The sequence below is a fragment of the Opisthocomus hoazin genome, chromosome 28, assembly GCF_030867145.1.
Source record: "Opisthocomus hoazin isolate bOpiHoa1 chromosome 28, bOpiHoa1.hap1, whole genome shotgun sequence".
NCBI lineage: Eukaryota > Metazoa > Chordata > Aves > Opisthocomiformes > Opisthocomidae > Opisthocomus > Opisthocomus hoazin.
The window spans coordinates 9,148,455-9,167,849 of record NC_134441.1 but is presented as its reverse complement, the minus strand read 5'-3'; the positions used below and the strand labels follow the sequence as shown (position 1 = coordinate 9,167,849).

Below are 19,395 nucleotides of genomic sequence, written 5' to 3'. Positions count from 1 at the left end.
GTGCAGGGAACCTGTCCCTCCCTGCTCAGCACCTGCGGTTCTCCCTGGGCATCCTGGAGGCGTGCGGTGCTTTGCAGCTGTGGACATGCCGAAGGCTGATGGCTGGTGGTGACGGAGAAATCACCCCCTTCCCATTCTGCTTTTTGACAAAGATGGGCTGTGTAGTGAGGATCAGCCAAAGGCTAGTCAGTTCTAGGAGCTGTTAGGCAGGGAGAGTCAGAGTGGAATTAAGTAATTAGAAATACAGCAATATTAATTGCTTATGGACTTCCTTTATGACAGTTGCTGGCAGAATAAGTTAATAAATCACTGCTAGGATTGACCCACAGAATAATAATGCCGAGTGTATCTGAGACAAGAGGAGGAGAAGGGGGGGGAAGGAGCTTTTCTGGAGCAGGAGGGAGGTACTCACACAACAGAGCTGTTTTCTTTTTCCCAAGGCTTCATGTCTGGAGTCTGCCTCTCGCTGCAGATGGGAGCCCTTGCAGTTATGCACAGATGCCATCGGCAGGTTGCCTTGCTGCAGTCACAGCGTCCCTGTACCAGTCCCTTGGTAGGAAGCAGACAGGTCCCTTGCTTGGTTCTTCCGTGGTGACGGGGTCTCTGCGCAGATCCCCAGGAGACACCAGCCCTGGACCTTTCCTATGGTCTGCGTGCGAGACCAGCCCCGTGGCACCTTGCGGACCGCGGCAGCGGGAGAGCCTGTTCTGAAACAGTGGCGTGGAGAGGTACGTGTTCATGCATTCATTTCACTGTGTATTGCCTTGGCATCTGTTTGACGTACTGCTCTAGCATGTTATCCTAGAGAAGAAAATACAAGAGTACAGAAAAGCATATATTTTAAGAAAAGCAAAGGAACCAGCTAACAGCCACCAAATGTAAAAGCTTTACTCGGAGCCAGCAGGTTGTACCAGCCAAATTTAAAGTGTCAGCCCTCAGGAAGGGACTCTGGAAAGTAAGGCTATACTGGGGCTCTCCAGCAGCAGAGAGACAATTAGGAGGCCAGCGAGGAGGAGAAGAGACTTTTGCTCTTCTGTTGCATATATGTGGGAGAGGTAAATGTCTGTTTTCTCAAGTCAATAGCTGATACTTGAATTTAAACTTGTTCTCAGGCTCTCTGGGTTTTAGTGGCAGCTTTGCAAGGGTGATTTGTGTAAATGGGTACTGGTACTGGATTGCTTGTGTGGAAATCTTCCTTGGTAAGGTGAATCTCTTATTTTTGTCAAACCTCTTGTAATAAATTTTGCCCAAAGCAGTTACTCTTACCAGAGCTCTCTAATTATTTTAAGTAGCCAAGCTTACATGTGCTTGAATCATCTCTGTGGTTTAGTCTAATGTATTTGTGCAAAAGCATGAAAGAGGCTTTGCCTCTGTTTATTCTCCTGTTCCCCCTAATCCCCATCCCTCACTCTTCTGCCTTGCTGTCCTTTTCATCACTATTAAAAAGCAGTACCTGCAAAAAGAGGCAGTGAAACCCTCTGCCAGGCTCCAGAGTACGAGGAGGACACCCAGTTACATTTCTCCTCCCTGACAAGGGGACACTGCCATCTGGCAAGCTTTAACGATCCTGGGCTTGCTGCGCTTCCCAGGGCACGGGGAGCTTTTGGGGAACGGTGCTCTGCTGCGGCATCGCTGCTCGCTGGCGTATCCAGCGCTCGAAGCCAAGCGAAAAGCCTGGTCCCCGAGTGGGGGGCAGGGAAGGAGGGTCGCCCCGTCCTCCTGCCAGCGGCTCAACAGGGGAGAGCAGCGTGGGGACAGCCGCGGGACCTGGGGAGGTCGAGGCAACACGGCCGTCCCTCTGCGGAGAGTGGGACGACGGCAGCCGAGAGCCGCTCGCTGCCGGGATGCTGGCGTGAGGGCCGGGCAGGGTGGTGGGGTCCCGCCGTAGGGAAGGTGCGCCCGGTCCTGGGAGCGGCAGGAGAACGGGAGCGAAGCAGCCATTGCCCCACCGCAGCTCCGGGGTTTGCTGCGCGGCTGCAGGCAGCGGGAGCTGGCTCTTCCCTGGGGAGACGTGCTGGGGCACGGGCACGCGCGGCTGAGCTGGTCCTGGGTGCACGGGGTGGACAGGGCCAGGCCGCGGGGGAAGGAGAGGGAGAAGGCAGCTGCAGTGGGAAAGAGCCCGAGCCGACGCGAGCGAGGGGCCGAGGGAGCCCGTGGTGGGGCCCCGCGGGTGCTGGCGTTTCGGGGAGAGCTGCCTGTGCTCCCGAGCTGGAGCAGAGCGGTGCCGGGGCCGAGAGCTGCGGAGGGACCTTCGCCAAGCGCCCGGGCAGAGGCAGAGCTCGGTGCTGCGGCCGATGGGATGAGCAACATCGTGGTGAGGAGTTGGTGTTTGCCAGAGCGCTGCTTTCCGTGGGCGTGCACAGCACGGGGGCCACGCTGGTACTGGAGTGTGCTGCGGGGACGGCACGCAGGGGATGCTCCTCTCGCCTCTGCTCTGGATGCGTTACCCGAAGGCCTGACATTCCAGGGAGACTTTACTGGGTAACCGAATGGTGACCCATCAGTCGCGCTGCGTAACATGTACATTGTCAGCGTAACAACTGTGTTCGCCTGTTGCGGTGCGTTACGTCCTGCGTAGTACAATGGCAAATAAAACCTAACTGGCAGCATCGAGGCTAACGAAGCCTATACCTGTATCAGAAGTTACTGCTTAGAGAACAGACATTAAAGCCTGTTCCTGTGTCAGTCTGTTTAGCCCCTGCTGCTGTAAAGGGGGGCTCAGACAGCTCCATTCTTAGGTACGTGTGTGTTAGAGGCAGAATAGACTTGTGATCTCTTATCAGAGCATGAAGGGCTAAGCAAATACTGAGCAGCTTTTGATTTACTCTGATTTTTGCAATGAGAGTTTGTACTGTGAGCACTTCAGACTGCATGCAAATGAGGGCAATATTACCTGCTTCTGTCTTGGTTGCTGGATTGAAGTTTAATGAGATTCTTTGGTTTGCCTTGTGTCAGTCTGTTGTATTTAAGCGAGATTTCGTCCTCCCCACTTTATTTTGCCTTTGATGCAATTTTGCAACACTTCTGGTACTCGTAAAAGGCTCGCTTTGTGTCTTTGAAAGTTTCTCAACGCGGTGTTTCTCTAGACGGAGTGAATGAAGATTAAACCTAGGCAGATGGCAAAAGAAAACGAGGCCCGAGCTCTGCTGCATGGCCCTGCAATGACAGGGCTTTCTCCACCTGATTGTCTTTCTGCTAATGAGATCTCCTAACGTGTTCATTTCCATGTTGCTTTTCTTCCCAATCAGTGAAATAAGCTCTATAAAAACTGTATTATCAGTCTTCATTATGCCCAGGTCTGTTGTGATTGTGAATTAATAGACTTTATCTTGGCATTAGCCAGAAGGCATCGCCCTCTGTTTTCCCTCCTCTTTTGCACTGCGTTTTTTGTTTTTAAATACCCTGTCTGCGAAGCTACTTCTGGTGTTTTCTGGCTCTGCCCGAGTTCAGTGTTTTATAAGCCTCAGTCTTCCTGATCTGCATCGTGGTTATCAGTTCAGAGTTGGATACCTGCAATTTCTTGCATAACGAGGAAGGTGCGAACAGAGAGCTGAAGTATTGCTGTGAACCAGATCACGCAGCAGGCTGTTTGTGTGAGAGCAGGTGAGCTCGCTGGAAGTCCTGGGGAGCGCACAAATATTTAAACAGCTGCTTGAGAACAGCCCAGCCCAGTAAATCACCCAAGCAATTTCCTTCCATGTCTAAATGGAGAAATATAGCAGAGCACCCTTCAGGCTTAAAAACACCTTCCCCCAGGTTGTCATATTTGCATTTCACAGAAAACTCTTTATCAGCTCTTTTGTATTGTACAACAAATAGTTAAGTGTGTTTCGAGCCATGAGCGATATATGCTGTAGCTGGTTGTGTACGTGGTGTTTCTAGACAGGAAAGCTAACGGAGAAGAGCAGCCACTTACAACTGTAGCTCAGACAGGAGGTACGATTGCGGGGCAGCACAGGAAGGTGCCGTGCCTGTGGGCGAGGGTGTTCAGCGGGTCAGGTGCTCCCGGGGCACAGGCGTGTGTCCGGCGGGTCCCCCGCTGTGCCGGGAGCGGCTGCAGGCGAGGACCGAGCACTCGACACAGCCTGGCGTGCACGAACCCCGGGATGCCGAATTACAGGTGTTGGGGACCGTCAAGAACCGTTCGACTCAAGCGTTGCGTTGCCGGTGTCTCTGTGGGGACCCTCAACATGTCCTGATCTGCCTGCCTGTTGTGACTGACGCTGTTTATTGTCTCTTCCCTCTGCTGCGAACAGATGAAATCGTCCGACATCGACCAGGAACTATTCACTGAAAGTTACTGCAAAGTGTGCAGCGCTCAGCTGATATCCGAGTCCCAGCGCGTGGCCCATTACGAGGTAGGGTGCTCTTCATAACTCTGCTCTGTTGGTTCGTAACTCCTCCGTCGCTGCCTCTTCCAGCCGTGTGTTTTACAGGGTGGCATCAGCTACACCGTTCCCAGTAAGCAGCTACACCAGCATTTACAGTTCCTCTCTGAAAACTCAGGATTCAAAAGGCTATTTTTACTGGTGGCGTCTTGTTCTGTAAATGATGTCACTGCAATGTTGTCTGCTGCATGTCTGGTTTTTCCTTCTGCCTAAATTTGCAAAGTCAGGCTGCAATTTGAACATGACTGAAAGCTAGTTTTCAAAGAAACATAGTTAGCAAGGAGATCAATTAGGAGTTCAGCCAAAGGAACCTAAGTTTTTTTATATTAAATGTGCTGCACTGTGCTTCGCTGAGTAGGAATCACTGATTGTGCAGAGAATAGATTAGTATTTGTGAACATATTTAAGCACTTAAGAGGCAGGCAAGCAATAAACAATTAGAAAGGATATATTATTAGAGACATGTTAGAACAGCAATTAGCAGCACTGCATATCTTCAAAACAAAATTAAATGAATTCCTATTAAACAAGGGAGGAAATTACGGAGGGATATACTGCTGTGAAATCCTCCGAGAAAGGAAAGCCACTGCATGTCTGTGTCTCGGCACCTGCTCCCAGGGCCGTGGGAGAGGTGCTCTGAGCAGCTCTGCAGCAGCGTGGTGTAAATCCTCATCACAGTGAGGGGCTGTCTCAGCATTAACCTGACAGGAGGTGTTCAGATGAGGAGGGGGGTGCAGGTCACTCGGTGTGATGGCTGTGCAGGAGGGACCAGGGCACAGTTGGTCACTCTTCGCGTGGTGGTCACTGGGCAGGGAGCAGAGGACCATCCTCCCCCAGTGATGGTGGGTTGCACAGTTGGTGCCGTGTGGAGCAAGGATGTGGAATACGGTCCAGCCTGTCCTGGAGGACTCCAGGAGAAGTGATGAATGTGGAGAGCCTGGGGATGAGGGACTTCTGCACTCCTGGGGCCTGTGTGGATTAGCTGCGTTTTGTCCCTGCTTTTGAATGCCCTAAGACTACCAGTGTCTGCAGTATTTCAACAAAATCAGAATTGGTGCTGAGAGGCCTGGCATATGAAGTTTCCCCAAAGTTTTGCTCTGGTTCAAGGGGAGACATTTGTCTCGGTGAGGCCAGTGGAGATGTACATGAAGCTTAATCAATGTGCAGTATCCAAGGATGCTGAGCTGCATTAATAAACGATGTGAACGATAATGCACATTTACTGTGAATCCCTTAAGACATCTCCTATAAAGGCTCTGCTGGCTGCCCTCGGCGTGCAGCAGAGATCCCTGGCAGCCGCTGTGAAGTCTAGGGCTGCAGTTTTAGGGACACCTTCCAGATCTTGATGAAGGGTGCTGCAGATGCCAAATTTTGTCTACAGGAGGCAGAAGCACTGCTGCAGAAACAGGAGTAGAGACTGGTGAGCAATGGGATGCTCAGCCAACCTCTTTGCTTCTGTGCCCGTAATTGTAGGTGAGCTGAATCTTTAATTCATAGCAGATGTTTTTGAAATGTGGAAAGCAACATGTTTTTCTGTTGTGTATTTCTAGTGCGAGGTGTTGTGCTCATTTGTCATCCTCTGTGAAATCCCAGCAGACGCTGCAGACGTTTGGCACAATAATGTCATTACGGAACCTCGTCTGCTGGGCTGCGTGACGCGAGGCAGAGGGATGGCGAGGGCGAGCTGGGGGCCTGGCCCAGCCCTGGCCGGGGTCCCCGGTGGTGCTGCCTGTGCCGTGCTTTGCCGTGCCCCTGCAGCAGCCTCTGCCCGCGGTGGGGAAGCTTGGCGCATTGGAGCGTCTGTTCTGGTCGCCGCTCCGGAGAGCAGCACGAATTCCCCTTGGACCCCGGTGCCGAGGGACCCGTGGAGCCAGCGAGAGGGCTGAGAACCTGCCCCGGGGCTCAGGGGGAGGCGGTGCCGGTGGCAGCCGTGCCCGCGAGTCGCTCTCGCTGGGTGCTGGTACCCTGATGCCTTCCTCCGCACGGCCGATGCGCGCAGCCGTCGGGCTGCTGGCATCGCGGTGCGGCATCGAGCCTTGCGGGGGAGGTTCCCCAGTCCATGTGCTTGGACTGCAAATGTGAGTGGAAAACCGCGCTGCAGCGCTCCCGGCTCCTTCCCGGTGCGAGCTGCACGGGGTTTCGAGAGACCTGAGCAAATGATTTGCAGTGGGTCACTTATTAGGTGAACTTGGACTCTTCTTCTATTCAGGCATCGGACAAGCAGTGTGTGATTTGCCCACATACATTAATTGTGGAAAATTAGTGGAGAATAATGTCTGCAAATAATTCTTACTCTGACGCTGTTTCGTAAGGAGTTTGGTCTGAGCATCTGCCCTGTGGAGGGAGAAGGCTGTGCTTTCTGCCAGGCGCCTGCTCATGAGGGCTTTCTGTTTCCTGGCCGGATGAGAGACCAAGTCTGTGGTCTGAACATTCACTTTTATAACTTCAGGATCTGCAACATGAGTGTTCTTGTACAAAACTGTGGCGTTGAATGTACCTGCGCTCCATCCAGCCCTTGCTGCAAGCCAATTAGTTAATAGCAGGAATGTAAAATTCACTGTTGCTTTCTAATTAAAAGTAGCTGGTTGCAATTTTCACACCTTTTTTGTCTTCTAAAAAGCACTTTGTGGTCAAAACTGATTATATTCATAGGGAAAATACCAATTTCAGAAGACTAAACTTTCTGCAAACAGATCTTCATTTCACCTTCTGAAGTCGCTTTATTTCAGCTTTTTGAGAAAAAATTATTGTCAATGTCCAAGCACAGGATAAAACCACAATGTAAATGAACTTTTTGTACAGAGCACAACTTTCACTTTGAATTGACTTGCACTTTATGGGGAAAAGTGAAGCACTGCAAAATAGAGATTCCATGCTGGTGTGGTGCGTGCAGCTTCATCAAAACAGCTCAGCATCTGTGCCCAGCTCAGCGAGCTTACGCTGCTGGGATTGCTGCGGGGGAAGGCTCTGCGGCAGAAGGGCCCGGGCCCGCGCAGCCTGGATCCCCGTGCTCCTGAGCGCCGGCTGCCTGTGGGTGTCTGATGGAGGGAGCAGCCGATGGGGAGCTCCCGGGGCTGGGGCAGCGCGGCTGCCCACGGGCACCGGAGACCTGGGCAGCTGCTGGGGCTCTGCCCGCGCCGAGAGCCGTGCGAAGGGGTGCCCGGAGCAGGCTGAGCAGCGTGCTGAGCACACCGAGCCTCGCGCCTGGGGCTGGGGAAGGTACCTGCAGAAGGCTGGACTGGAAACCAGCAGTCTCAGGCTCCCGGACTGTGCTGGAAATGCATCTTCCTCCATGGCATGGTTTGTTTTGGTCAGCAAAGCCTTCACCCTTACCGAGCCAGAGCTTAGAGAGAAAGGGAATTGATCTGCTGCCTCTTATACAGCTGCGCTAGAGATCTGCAGCCTTTGTGCCAGGCACTGAAGTCTTGGCTCCTTTGTGCGTGCAAAATAAGACGTTGCTCTGTAAGAAAATAGAAGGAAACAGCGTATGAAAGGGGGGGGGTGTTTTTATCTTGCCAAATAGGAATAGTCAGTTCCAATCGCTGTCTCCTCTCCTTCTCCAAATCATCAACCAATAACTCTTTGTTTCTTCTGCACTACTTTGCCAAGAATAAAAAATAATTTGATGTCAGTCACGTAATACTAAGTGGTATTATTTCCAAGGGCAAGTGTAGTGGAAAAATGACAAAAGAATCAGAGTGTTTGCAGCATATTTTTGCTTCCAACTTGACATACAGCAAAATAGTGCCCTTATTTTATGTGCTTTGTGCAACTGTGTCTCTGGCTTTGTCTGATATGTCTCCTGCACCTTTGCTCTCCTTTCCATCCCTCTGAAACTGCCCGGTGCTGCTCTCCTATCGAGGAGTCGGCTTAGGGCAGAGCTGAGCTGAGTAGCTGGCCATGGGATATTGACTTGTAATGCAGTTGCAGGGGCCCAAATGAGAAAATGCCTTAACAAGCTCTCTGCATACGGCGATGCTGAGCATCACAGGAGGATGCTCTAAAGATATTGGTTCGCTTCCATGCAGCAGTAAGTCAGAGATGAGACGGATCTCACAGGTTGTTGTCAATGCCCAAAAGATCGTGCGTTTGAATATTTTAGTTCTTAAAGCAAATTAATATCTTAATTTGTCCCCTGGTGTATCAGAAAACTTCCTTGCCACTTCTGCTAGTGGAATAAAGCATCCAAAGATGGATGCATGGTAAAAGCCCTGCTAGGCAGTGGCTCGCTGCGCTGCCGTGATGTGCCAGGCCTTCCTCCTGCGCACGGGCTCTCCCTTTGCCCCCGCGCGAGGAGCGACGGTGGAGGGGATCGCTGATGAGACGAGGACTCACGAGAAGGGCAGAGGGGTGCGGTGTGCTCCAGGCGATGGCTGGCAGCACTGGGCAGGTCGTGGCCGTGTGTGCGGTGCTGTCTGCGGGCGTCAGGGTGCTTCACGCCGCCTCTCCTGCCCGCTTGCCAGGTGCCGGGGACGGCTGGCAGACCTCTTTCAGCCGGGACACTCGCTCTGCGCACGGCTGGGACCGGCATCCTCCCAATGCTCTGTGAAGGTTGCTGGCACTGGCCGCTCCTGTGGTGTACGTGGAGCAGGGGATGCCAGGGCTGTGCCGTGCAGCTCCTTCCCGGGCCCCCTCCTCTCGGTGCGGTGGGTGGCGGGGAGGGTCGGCTGCATAGCGAGGGGCTTGGCTGCCGGCCCCCTCCTCCTGAGGCACCTCAGAGACAGGGACCATCACGCAGCCATCGGCCTTGCTTCTCCGCTTTGATGGCGCAGGCAGCGTGGGTCTGCCAGGCACAGCTTTGAAATGAAGGGATTGATTTTTGTTGTTGTTTCTAAATGACTTTGGTGGGTGGGAAAACCAGAAGGCAGCTACCCATCGTCTGCACCTTTGCACAGAGCCCGTCTTGGGGAGGTGGGAGGGTCTGTCAAAAGGCTGGGATTTGGAGCACGTGGTTTCTGTGAGTTTTATCAACAAAACATCACTATTCAAGTGCCATTCACCTCTCAAAGGCATTGCAAAGCAATAACCCAGGCTGCTGCCCCATGATCAGAAGCTCTTGCAGTTGTGTGGCTGCTTTACCAGCAACGGCCGCTGCCGTCTGCATGGGAAGCATGCAGGAGGGGTCGGAGAGGGGCAGAGAGCACCAGAGATTTGGGAAGTGGCCGATGCCACAGAGCTTGCTAAACAGGGGGAGAGGAAAAAGAAAATGTACTGCACTTACTGCAATGCGATTGAAAGTCTGTGCCCCAGAGGCGAGTTTTTCTGTTCTTCTGCATCTCGCCTTCCTCTGGAGTAGGAAGCCTCTTTGCTGCTGGATACTCACTAGATCATCTGTAATTTAACGCTTCCTTTCAGCTCTGTCTTTGAGAGAGGTTGTTTCAGTCCCTTTGGTGAGCTGCTCCGTAAATTTAAAAAGCAAACCTTTCTTAGTTCTAAGTCCTCATCTCTATGTAGAAGCAGTCACAGCCATTAGGAAGACGTTACCAGTTATTTTCAAGTTTGTCCTTGAAAATACTGCAGGAAAATTACCAAATATGCAAAGTTGCTCTTGGATTCCACCCTGAGCTGCATATTCATCACCACATTTGCTCCTTAAGCTGCTATAGTACTTTTCTCCATTGTAATCTTTATTGCTTCAGGTGTTCAGATGATACTTTGCTTTTTCATTTAAAATGAAGAAATATGCCTGGTCCGTGGGAAGAGACGGCCGGGAAGGTGTCGTGCTGATGTTGGTTCACCTTGTGAGATGAAGGAATGGCGCCTAAATGCTGGCAGGGGAGCCTGAGAGTCAGAGGGAGGGCAGAGGCAAAGTGTATTAAAATTCAAATGCAGAGGAAACTGGGGAGAACAAATAAAGTGCCGTGCCCTTTGGCTCATCTCCGGAGCCAAGTGCTCTCTGGAATTTCTCTCCCTGTCTCTGGAGGGAAGTGGGCGAGCGGTATCGACAGCCTCATCAATACTCCTTGTCTGCGCAGGGCTGGAGTGGTGTTCGGGTTAATCTGCTTCCAGCTGGGCTGTCCTTCTCTGGGAAACTGCATAAAATGATGCCTTGTCTGAAGGAATAATAAACATTGTTTACTATTGGCACATGAGTGCCTTAAGGATTGAGACGCGTGTGCTCAGAAAGGCAATCCTGTGTCTGAAATATTAATGCAGTGGAAGAGCACATACTCTATTTAACAAACTGAATGCTGCACTAGAACACAAGGAGCCGGAATATTCTGTGTGTGATGCCAGCTCCCTGCATGAGATGCTGCAGGCATTTCCAGGATGGAGGAGCGGAACGGACACGCTTTGGCTGGAAATAAAGACTACGCAGGGCTCTCGTCTGTCCAGGTGGCTGCTGATGTTCGCTGTGTCCCATCGAAGGGAGTGCTAACGTTTGCCAGCGGTGCTCTATCTCGTATGTTCTGCCATTGCTGCTGCTTACCTGCTAAGTTTTGGCTTGCTGTGGTGGCAGTAACCTGTAAATACTTCAGAGGATGGAGGAGGAGGCAACGTCTTACCTGTTGTTCCTATGTCCTTCCCCGCAGCTGCTGAGGGTCTGCTCTGCTGTGCTGTGTGCATGCACACAGTTGGCAGTGGCTGCTCAAGTGTTACTGTTGTTCTGCAGATTGCGCTGGTGTTTGGTAGGAGAACCTTGGCGTGAGGAGAAAAAATATCAGGCTAAAGAAAGCGGCCACCCATTGTATATGGAAGAGCTGCGTGGATGTTTTACGGCGAGGTGCTCGTGCTGCCTCTTCCCTTGCCTGCACGCAGTCAGCGCAGACTCATGGGGCCGCGATAGCTGCGGGGCTGCAGCGTGAAACCAGCGCAGATTAAATGGTGCTTTACAAGGCTCCGTGTTACTGCTCTGTTGTCAAAATTAATGGCTAAACGTTATTTTTAATGCACTCCCAGTGTCAAAATCTATCACTAAATAGCAGCAACAGCAGAGCAGATACAGCCCTCTCGTAAGCTGCCTTAAAAGATACCTCTCTGCGGAGTCCCATTTCTGGCTAAAAATAGCTGGTACGTTCAGAGCAGTAGTAAAATGCACCGGGGATGAGACCCTGGGGTTAGCAGTAGTGGAGAGGCACAAGGGATGTCACATTAACCCCACATGGAATAAAAGCGACGAAACATTGCTCTGTCACCCGAGGTGGGCCCGCCCTGGCCAAGCCATCCCCGGCAAGGTCCCTGCAGCTCTCGCGTCCCCACGGCAGCCCCGTTCTGCTCCCGATGCGCAGGAGGGCACCTGTTTGTTCAAGGTATTCACCCTTGCTTTTCTTTAGTATTTTAAACTTGCAACCCGTGTTTGGATTTGAGTTCCAGGTGTTTGGAAGCAGAGTCTTTAGTTATCATCGCGTGTTGTGACAAAAGCCGCCCACGCGCTGTGCCGGGCTGAACGGGCTCTCGGAAGCGACTGGCACTGACGTGCTTTAAAAGTGATTTGTTTCAGACGTGTAAAGATAGAACGGGAACAACGGCAGCGCTGCCGGTGCTGCTGCTCAGCAGAGCGGTGCTGGCGACTTGTGCGCGGAGGAGACGTTATGTTTGTGTTAACTCTTCTGTTTGCCGCTTGATACCAGGACAGTAGTTCTGTACCAGCAGTGAAGCTCATCCACACCTCGAGCATCGGTACCTGACGGCAGGGTGGCCTGACCTGATAAACTGAGCTGCAGCTGCTTGGCATCAGTTGGCTGTGGTCGAACAACAAGGGTTGAGCACGCGTCGGAGGTTCCTGCCCTGCTCGCTCCATCCCCTGTGCCCCTTTCCCTTGGCACGTTCACAGGGAGGTGCACTGCCTGGAAAAAGTCCATAAACACCAATGGAAAAGTAGATTCGCGGTTGCATTAGCTGAGGTGTAAGATCCAGCTGCAGAAGAAATGCGAGGAAGTGACGTGAGAATAGACTCTCTGTGCCTTTTGGGGTGGATCAGAAGCTTGCGGGCGATGCCCGGGGATCCCGGGAGCTGGGTAGCAGGTCTGCGGGGCACCGGGAGCCTGCGAGCTGCCTGCTGAGCTCTGCTGCTTGTGCCATGCTGCTCCGACGACTGGCTGTAAAGAGAGGTATTTTCCTCTCTGCAGGGTACACAGCGGTATGTAGGACAAGAGATATTTTGACTACAGTCAAAATCAATATAGGAGGCGGTAAAGTTAACGATCACATAGCTGAAATGGCGATTCCCGAGACAGAAAATTCATGTCTTGCTGTTCTGGAGGCCTGCAGGTAACTGTCACGCGGGGAGCTGCAGAGCTGAGCCTGGATCCCTCTGGATCGGCCGCTGTGAGAGCAGGGCTGGGAGCCGGGGTGGGCTCCAGCCGCGGGAGATACCCAGTGGGTACCCGTGGTGCCCAGCCGCACAGGGTACCAGTGCCGTCTGCCTGCGTGGTGGGGGCTGCACCGAGGGGACAAACCCAGCCACGGGGTTTTCTGTTCCCTTGAGCAACTGCAGCTTAGAAACCCTGTTCTGTTCTCAAGGGACCTCCTGGGCTGGCGGCCTGAGCCCCTGGCGATGCTTTGGAGCTTTAATATTTCATTGCAAGCGCAGTGGGGGGGAGGTGGACGCGAAGGGTGTTTCTGAGCTCCCCTGGACGAGACGTGTTTTGTGGGGCTGCAGGAGTTCTGAGCTCACACTGCAAAGGAGGATCTATCGGGTGAGATTTTTTCTTATGAAAGTGACTGAAGCAACAACAATGTTGATTATAATTAGAGTTCTCAGGCTTGGACTGGACACTTTGACCCCGTGCGGCAGACACGGCAGCCCCTATCCCCTGCGAGTCGCTGCCTTTGGGTGCAGCAGGTCGCTGCTGTTTGTTTTGCTTGGACCTTTCTAAGTCTTGTTTTTGCATTTTTAAAATTGCAGTCATCGAGATCTGGGAGAAGCTGCTGGGCTTGATAAATGCTTCCAGCCACGTGTGCCCATCTCGTGAGGCTGTCGGTGACCCTGGTGAGGGGATCCCATGCTCGGGGTAGGCTTGGCAAGCAGGGAGGAGTGATCACGGATTTAGGGAAAATGAAATGAGCTAGTGGTTGCTTGGCTGAATAGATTGTCAGTAATTGCCTTTATGTGTAAGCAGTCAATGTCCAAAACAGTAATATGTCTACCTGTTGCTTTGAAGAAGCCAGTTTCACAGGGGTGAAAATTCAGCTGTGTGCAATTTGGAATTATGGGCACGTATCTGTGTGCCCAGAAAGTCACAAGCATGGGTAGATGCTTTTTAAAAAATTAACTCATGGAGGAAGAAGGGGAAGTGGATAGAAATGACCATAAATTATAAATGAAGCTTTGCAAAAATGACAAAGGAAGAAAAAGGACATTGGCACCCAGCAGCGTCTGGAATAACAGACGGGAGTTTGTCTCTGCGGCGAACAACGGGGATCTCGACAATAGTGTTTGCTGGTCGTGTGGGTAGAAGAGGCAAAAAAGGGAAGGCGTTTGCTGAAAATACTTCTGTCCTCTATTTAAAAAAAAGCAGAGAACGTTATTATGTCACAGAATGAGGAACAAATTGGTTCCATTCCACCAGAAATCTGGAATTTTGTTAGGCAGTGATTATGAAATCTAGAATGTTGTTTTTTGAGTCAACAGGTCCAGTAATTTGCAAGAAAGAGCTTGAAAAGAGCTGGCCACACACTCCGCATCGTCACTGCTGATCCTTCATGGCCTTGGAAAGTGGAGGAAGCTTCCAGGAGGACAGCGAGCGGGGAGCCAGGCACGGCGGGGCCGGGGGACCAGCGCAGGAGCGGAGCCCACCGGCTTGGCAGGGCTCCTGAGCAGAGCAGGGCCTGGAAAGGGGCCCGAGTCCGTAGCTTTAGGAGGACAACCTGACTGGTATTCTGCACGAGGTTGGGGGAACTGGGTCTAGCCAAAATAACTTTGTCTCTTTTGATGAGATTACAAGTAAGGCCAGTACAGATAATAAAGTCGGTGTAATCATATGACTGTATGTTTCACGGCAATTCAATTAAGAAACTGCCAGCATACAAAAAAAGTCAACACAGTACCCACTAAAAGGATTAAAATCCAACCAACAGGCTTCTGAAAAGCATTTATTACAAACTAAGAGAAGCCTCAGCCATTCGGGCTGCTATTACTGTTCCTCTCTTCACCTCCCACCCGCGTGCCTCTGCCGGTGCCCCCGGTGCGGAGGGTCTCTGGTGTGTGGCTGGAGAACAGGGCGCGGAGCAGGGAGAGCGGGAGAGGGAAGGCAGCCCGACCACCAGCGAGATGCTGCCAGCAGAGGAGCGAACAAGCAGATGATAAAGGGAGCTATGGGGAACAGAGAAATCGGATCAGATGCAAGCGCAGCGTGAGGAGAACAGCAGGAAGGGTTGGTTTGAAGCTGGTGAGGTGGCTGGGGGTACGGGAAGATGTCCCTCACAAGATGGTGAAATGTTTTAGGCTGTCAGGTCAGCTTAAATCAGTGGTGCAGAGAGGGAGCAGATCCCAGGCTGCTGCAGGGTGCCGAGCTCCTGCTGCCCGGGAGGGCTGCCCGCATCCCTCGGGGAGAGGGTCTGTGCAGCCCAGCAGACCTCGGGCTCGAGCCTCCCCCGGGGACTTCTGGAGTCTCAGTGCTCCCCAGGGACGCTGCCACTGGTGAAGCCACTGGGAGGCTGCGAAGTCGCAACGGCGGTGAGCAAACCCTCCACAAGCCAGGGCGAGCAGGGCTGCTGCGTTGGAACCCGGCTGCTCCGTGGCCCCCGGGGTCCCGCCAGCTGCCGCCGCTCCCACAGAGCCGCGATTGTCTCCCCTCGCACACTGCTGCTCGCGCTGGGAGAAGCGTGCTGCAAAACTTGATTTATGCACAGTCAAATTGCATTTCATGGCACAATTTAGCTCTGCTTTGCCCTTTTATGTTTTAGGGTTGAATTGCCAGAACGCTGCTGCCTCTGCCACAATCCTCTGTATTAAAGTAGATTTGATATAGATAGAAATGATCCATTTGTTTATTTTTATTGGTGAGCCTTCTTACAATAGCATGTGAGCTGGCAATGCAGAAGTCTGCAGTTGCTGTGTGAAAACAGGCTCTTCCCAAGCTTCACCCCCCTCCCTGCACAGAGAGGGTTGTTTTTAAAGCATGTAGTATTAAGCTAGACTTCTTGCCTGCTCAAGGAGTTGTTTCCAGGCGCTAGAGACGGAGACTTCAAGTGAAAATGCGTTTGGTGTAACACTTTTAAAGCTATGAAGGAATATTCACAGGCACAGAAATACTTGATTAGTGCACCCTAAAATAAAGTTGTGGTGGCTGTTGGTGAACAGGCAGGTATCTCCAAAGGCAATGTTCTGGTTCGGACCACGGATTTACAGATGTGTCAAGGTTTTGTCTTTTCTAAGGCTTGTACGTGCAGTGAGACGGATCAGAACAGGAGCTGGGTGTGCCCTGGTCTCGCTATCCCGGTTTCCCGACCCCTGTCTGTGGTTATTCCTTTGGCCCCTTGTTCCCTGTGCATCTGTAATAACTCGGATGATGGTTGCTCGCAGATACTCAGCTGGCCAGGCCGGCCTCTGCTGCCAGCCATCGTGCCGCGTCGTGCCGCGTTGTGCCATCCTGCAGCGTCTGGCTCTGCTGGGGCTGGGCAGCCGGCCGGGACCAGCAGTGATCTTGCTGTGCTCACTGCTACGTCTCCGCTGTTCCCAGGCATCCTCCTCGTGTCGCGTCCTCCAGAGCTCCTTCAAACATGCAGGACCTCAGATTGGGGCGGCGGAGCCCGGCTGGAGCTTCGGAGCGCGGTGAGTCCCTCCGGCGCTGGTGCTGCCGATGGGGGCTGTGCCACCCCCTCCTTGGCGCTTGCCCTGCTCGTGCCTCAGAGCTGCAGATTTCAAGTTGCTTTGTGGAGGGGAAAAGACAGCCCGCAGGGCTGTTTGCGAGCAGCGTGCTAAGAATAATCGCTTCGCTCTCGCTGTGGTGTTAGGATGATAAATACACATGTAAATGTAGAAAATACCAGAGATAAAATGGGTGACAAATGGGCTGTGCTGCCCCTGCTCCCTGAGAGGGAATGAGATGCTCACTACGTACTTGCAAAGGCCAAGGATGATTTCAAGCTCCGCTGTTATAACCATAGGATAATATGGCTGCATAAGGAGCCGTGCAGTTTTAAATTATGCCAAACGTAAGTTATTTCTTTACCTTAGCTTTCATAAATCCCAACAAGTGCATAAATGAAGGTGAGAGGTGTTTTACTGAAGGCTGAAGGTTTGCTGCCTTTTAATGCAGATGTTTGGACATCATTTGTGGCACAGCTGAGTGCCACAGGAAAGAACACTAAAAATGATTACTGTTAAAATCTTGCCTTTTCATCTTACAAAAAACCCACAAACTTTTTAACCTCTAAATTCAGCAGGCTGTGACTGTGTGTGAGTAGGCATCGTGAAGCGCTGGATTAACTCACCCGAGGGAGGAGCCTCGTGACTGTGGGAAGGATGACTTGAGGCTGGCTGGCTGGCTGCTCCGAGGGGTTTAAATATTCAGTGAAGGAACCGAGCTGCAAAGCTCTGGCCATGTTGCCTTTGCTATGCGAGGGACCGTGGTGGCCTGTCCTGTCCCCTGCCCTGCGTGAAGGGGCCGGCCGTCGCCCGCCGCCCCACACTGTGCCCACCTTTGTGATGTGAAACCAGCCGAGCATCACTTCGGGCAGGGAGCAGGAATGCCGCCGACCTCCGAGACTGACTTGGCACATCTGTCCTTTGTGTTATGAACATTTATTTTGTCATTTCTTAATTATGCTGTCGCTGTCTGGAGTGCTAGTCACTGATAGCTGAAGCTTTTGGGGTTTCCTGCGCTTAGCTCTGACTACAGCAGGTCACATTTTCTAAATGCATGCAGGAAGACAAGTTAGGGAAAGATATTTGAAATTATTTGTCTTGACTGATTTGCTCCATTAAAAAAAAAAATTGTGTAGTCACATTTATCCATACGAATATAGCTCTCCGCAAATTTATGTGCAAGTTCACACCACAGGAAGAAGAGTGTTCTGGAACATGCTAATGGTAATGGTACGTTTTGTAAGTCACAAGGATCACTTTGCTTGTAGCTGCTGGCATGGTGGGGACATCTCTCCATCTCTGCTTACCCTCACCTCTGGCAAGCTCCGGTCGTGCCCACAGGCAGCGTGAAACCAGCCCATGCTGCCTGCTGTGTCCCTCGTGGGAAGAGTCTCCTCCAGGCATCGCTCAGCTCTCTATGGTTCCTCTAAAAAAAAAATACAGGTCCCCTGGGGCCCTGTATTCCCTGTGGTATTAATGTTTGAAAAGTAATTGCCCACTCGGTGCCTTTCTTGGGAGAAAGTGCAAGAATTACCTGGTCTTTGCCTCGGAAGCTGAGCCGGGGCTGCTTACCGGCATCTGCACGAAGGAGCAGAGCGAGTGTCGAGACTGGTGACCACCACTGATGCTGGAACCGCGTGCAGCTGGTCTGCGTCCATCCTCTGCCCACGGTGGTGGGGGGATGCTGGGCAGGGCTCGGGGGAGCACGATGGCCCACAGCAATGCCCAGGTTCCTGGGGCTGGTGTCTGCAGCAGCAAACATCAGGTTGAGCCTGCGCCTTCCCCCGCCGGCACTGCTTAGCCTGGAGCACAGACCCTCCCGTGTTCATGGCCCTCTCGGGGTTTTACTCTTCAACTGCCCTTAGAAATGCTAGAGAGAGGAGAAGGGGCTTGGCATCCACATAGTCCTCATCCCCTCTCTGCAGGGCCAGCACCAGCTGTGTACGAGGGAAGCATTAGATTTCAGAATGCACAATTATCTGATAATTTACCCGTGGGAGAAATTTCTTTCAAAACTTTGGGAGATATTGGTGGGTTTATTTTGTAGAGTGAGGTTTTATACCCCTTATATATCTTATTCTTCTGTAAGTGTAGGGACTGTGGGTTTCTGGTTGCGTGCGTGCATCTGATCCCTCATGATGCCATCCTGTCTCTGCCTGAAGCTAGATAACCCTGATCTTTTTAGTCTCTCCTGCTATGGAAATGATGTGATAGCAAATGTTGCTCCTCTCTCGCTGCCTTTATTCCCGCTGTCTCTTCGAGGGGCTGCAGGCAGCAGGACTTAGCGCAGAGCGGTGAGGGTGGACCATTTCTCCTGCTAATGGTGGGCGTCATAATCATTCCACAGTTCATTTCAGCTCGGTAGAGAGCTCTGTGAAACATCGGTGAAATGTGAATGTTTCTCACCCGGTCTTTCCCGCTCCTCTCCTTAGATGTTGGAGACGTATATCAAGGGGCTGTGAAATCTTATTGCAGCTTGGTGGTGTATGCACAGCAGTGGAGCTTCTTGCTTTTCATAACTTCATTTCTTGCTTTTTCTTTTCTTTTTTTTCTTTTTCCAGAGTCGGAAACATGCCAGCAAAGTTCGCCTCTATTATATGCTTCACCCCATAGATGGAGGCTGTCCAGCTAAAAAGCTCCGGTCAGAAAACGTGGGTATAATTGAAGTCCCTGTTTACTTGGCTGCTTTGTGAATCATTGACTCTGTGCTACAACATTTTTTCTGTTACAGCCACAGATGATCAGGTACCCAGAGGTAACATTTAGATTAGCTGAAATGCTAAATAACGGGAAATAATTTTCAATAAGCTATACAAGAAATATGATATGCATCAGCAACAGTAATTGCATTTTTAGTTATTTGAATGTTCTTTCATAGGAAAAAAATACGCTGATAGCAAATATCCAGCATTAGTTCAGTGTAAGTGCGATGGCTGGTATTTTGCTGGTGAGCTCCTGTGCGCCGGAGAGGCCGGGCAGTGGGGCCGGCAGCTCACAGGCTGGGGCGGCGAAGGCTGCTCTGCGCCGGCTCTGCCGCGGCCTCGGGGTGCTCTGCTTGGAGCAGCGCGCATCGCTTCGACGCGTTCGCCCGGCTTCAGTGCGCAGCTCCCTTCCCATGGGCGAGGGTCCCAGGGCAGAGGGCAGGACTTGCCGCCTGGCCAGTGTTTGGGGAGTGGGGTGGCATGGCAGAGCTGTGTACAGAGCTGTTGTACGTGCTCCCGGCGCAGCAGTGCCGTGTACGGAGCAGTTGTACGT

The 19,395-nt window shown here is 52.0% G+C and overlaps 1 protein-coding gene across 3 annotated transcripts in view; it reads left to right on the top strand.

Annotated features, from left to right (window-relative positions):
• Positions 1-19,395, top strand: part of ZMAT4 (zinc finger matrin-type 4) — a 74,823-nt gene that overhangs the window by 25,952 nt on the left and 29,476 nt on the right. For 2 of the 3 annotated variants that reach the window (XM_075444672.1, XM_075444671.1), the window contains 2 exons: positions 4,257-4,358; positions 18,702-18,791. In XM_075444672.1, the coding sequence (XP_075300787.1) occupies positions 4,257-4,358; positions 18,702-18,791 (192 nt within the window). Of the gene's footprint in view, positions 1-440; positions 729-4,256; positions 4,359-18,701; positions 18,792-19,395 lie in introns of all 3 variants that reach the window. The other variant, XM_075444670.1, reaches the window with a different exon arrangement.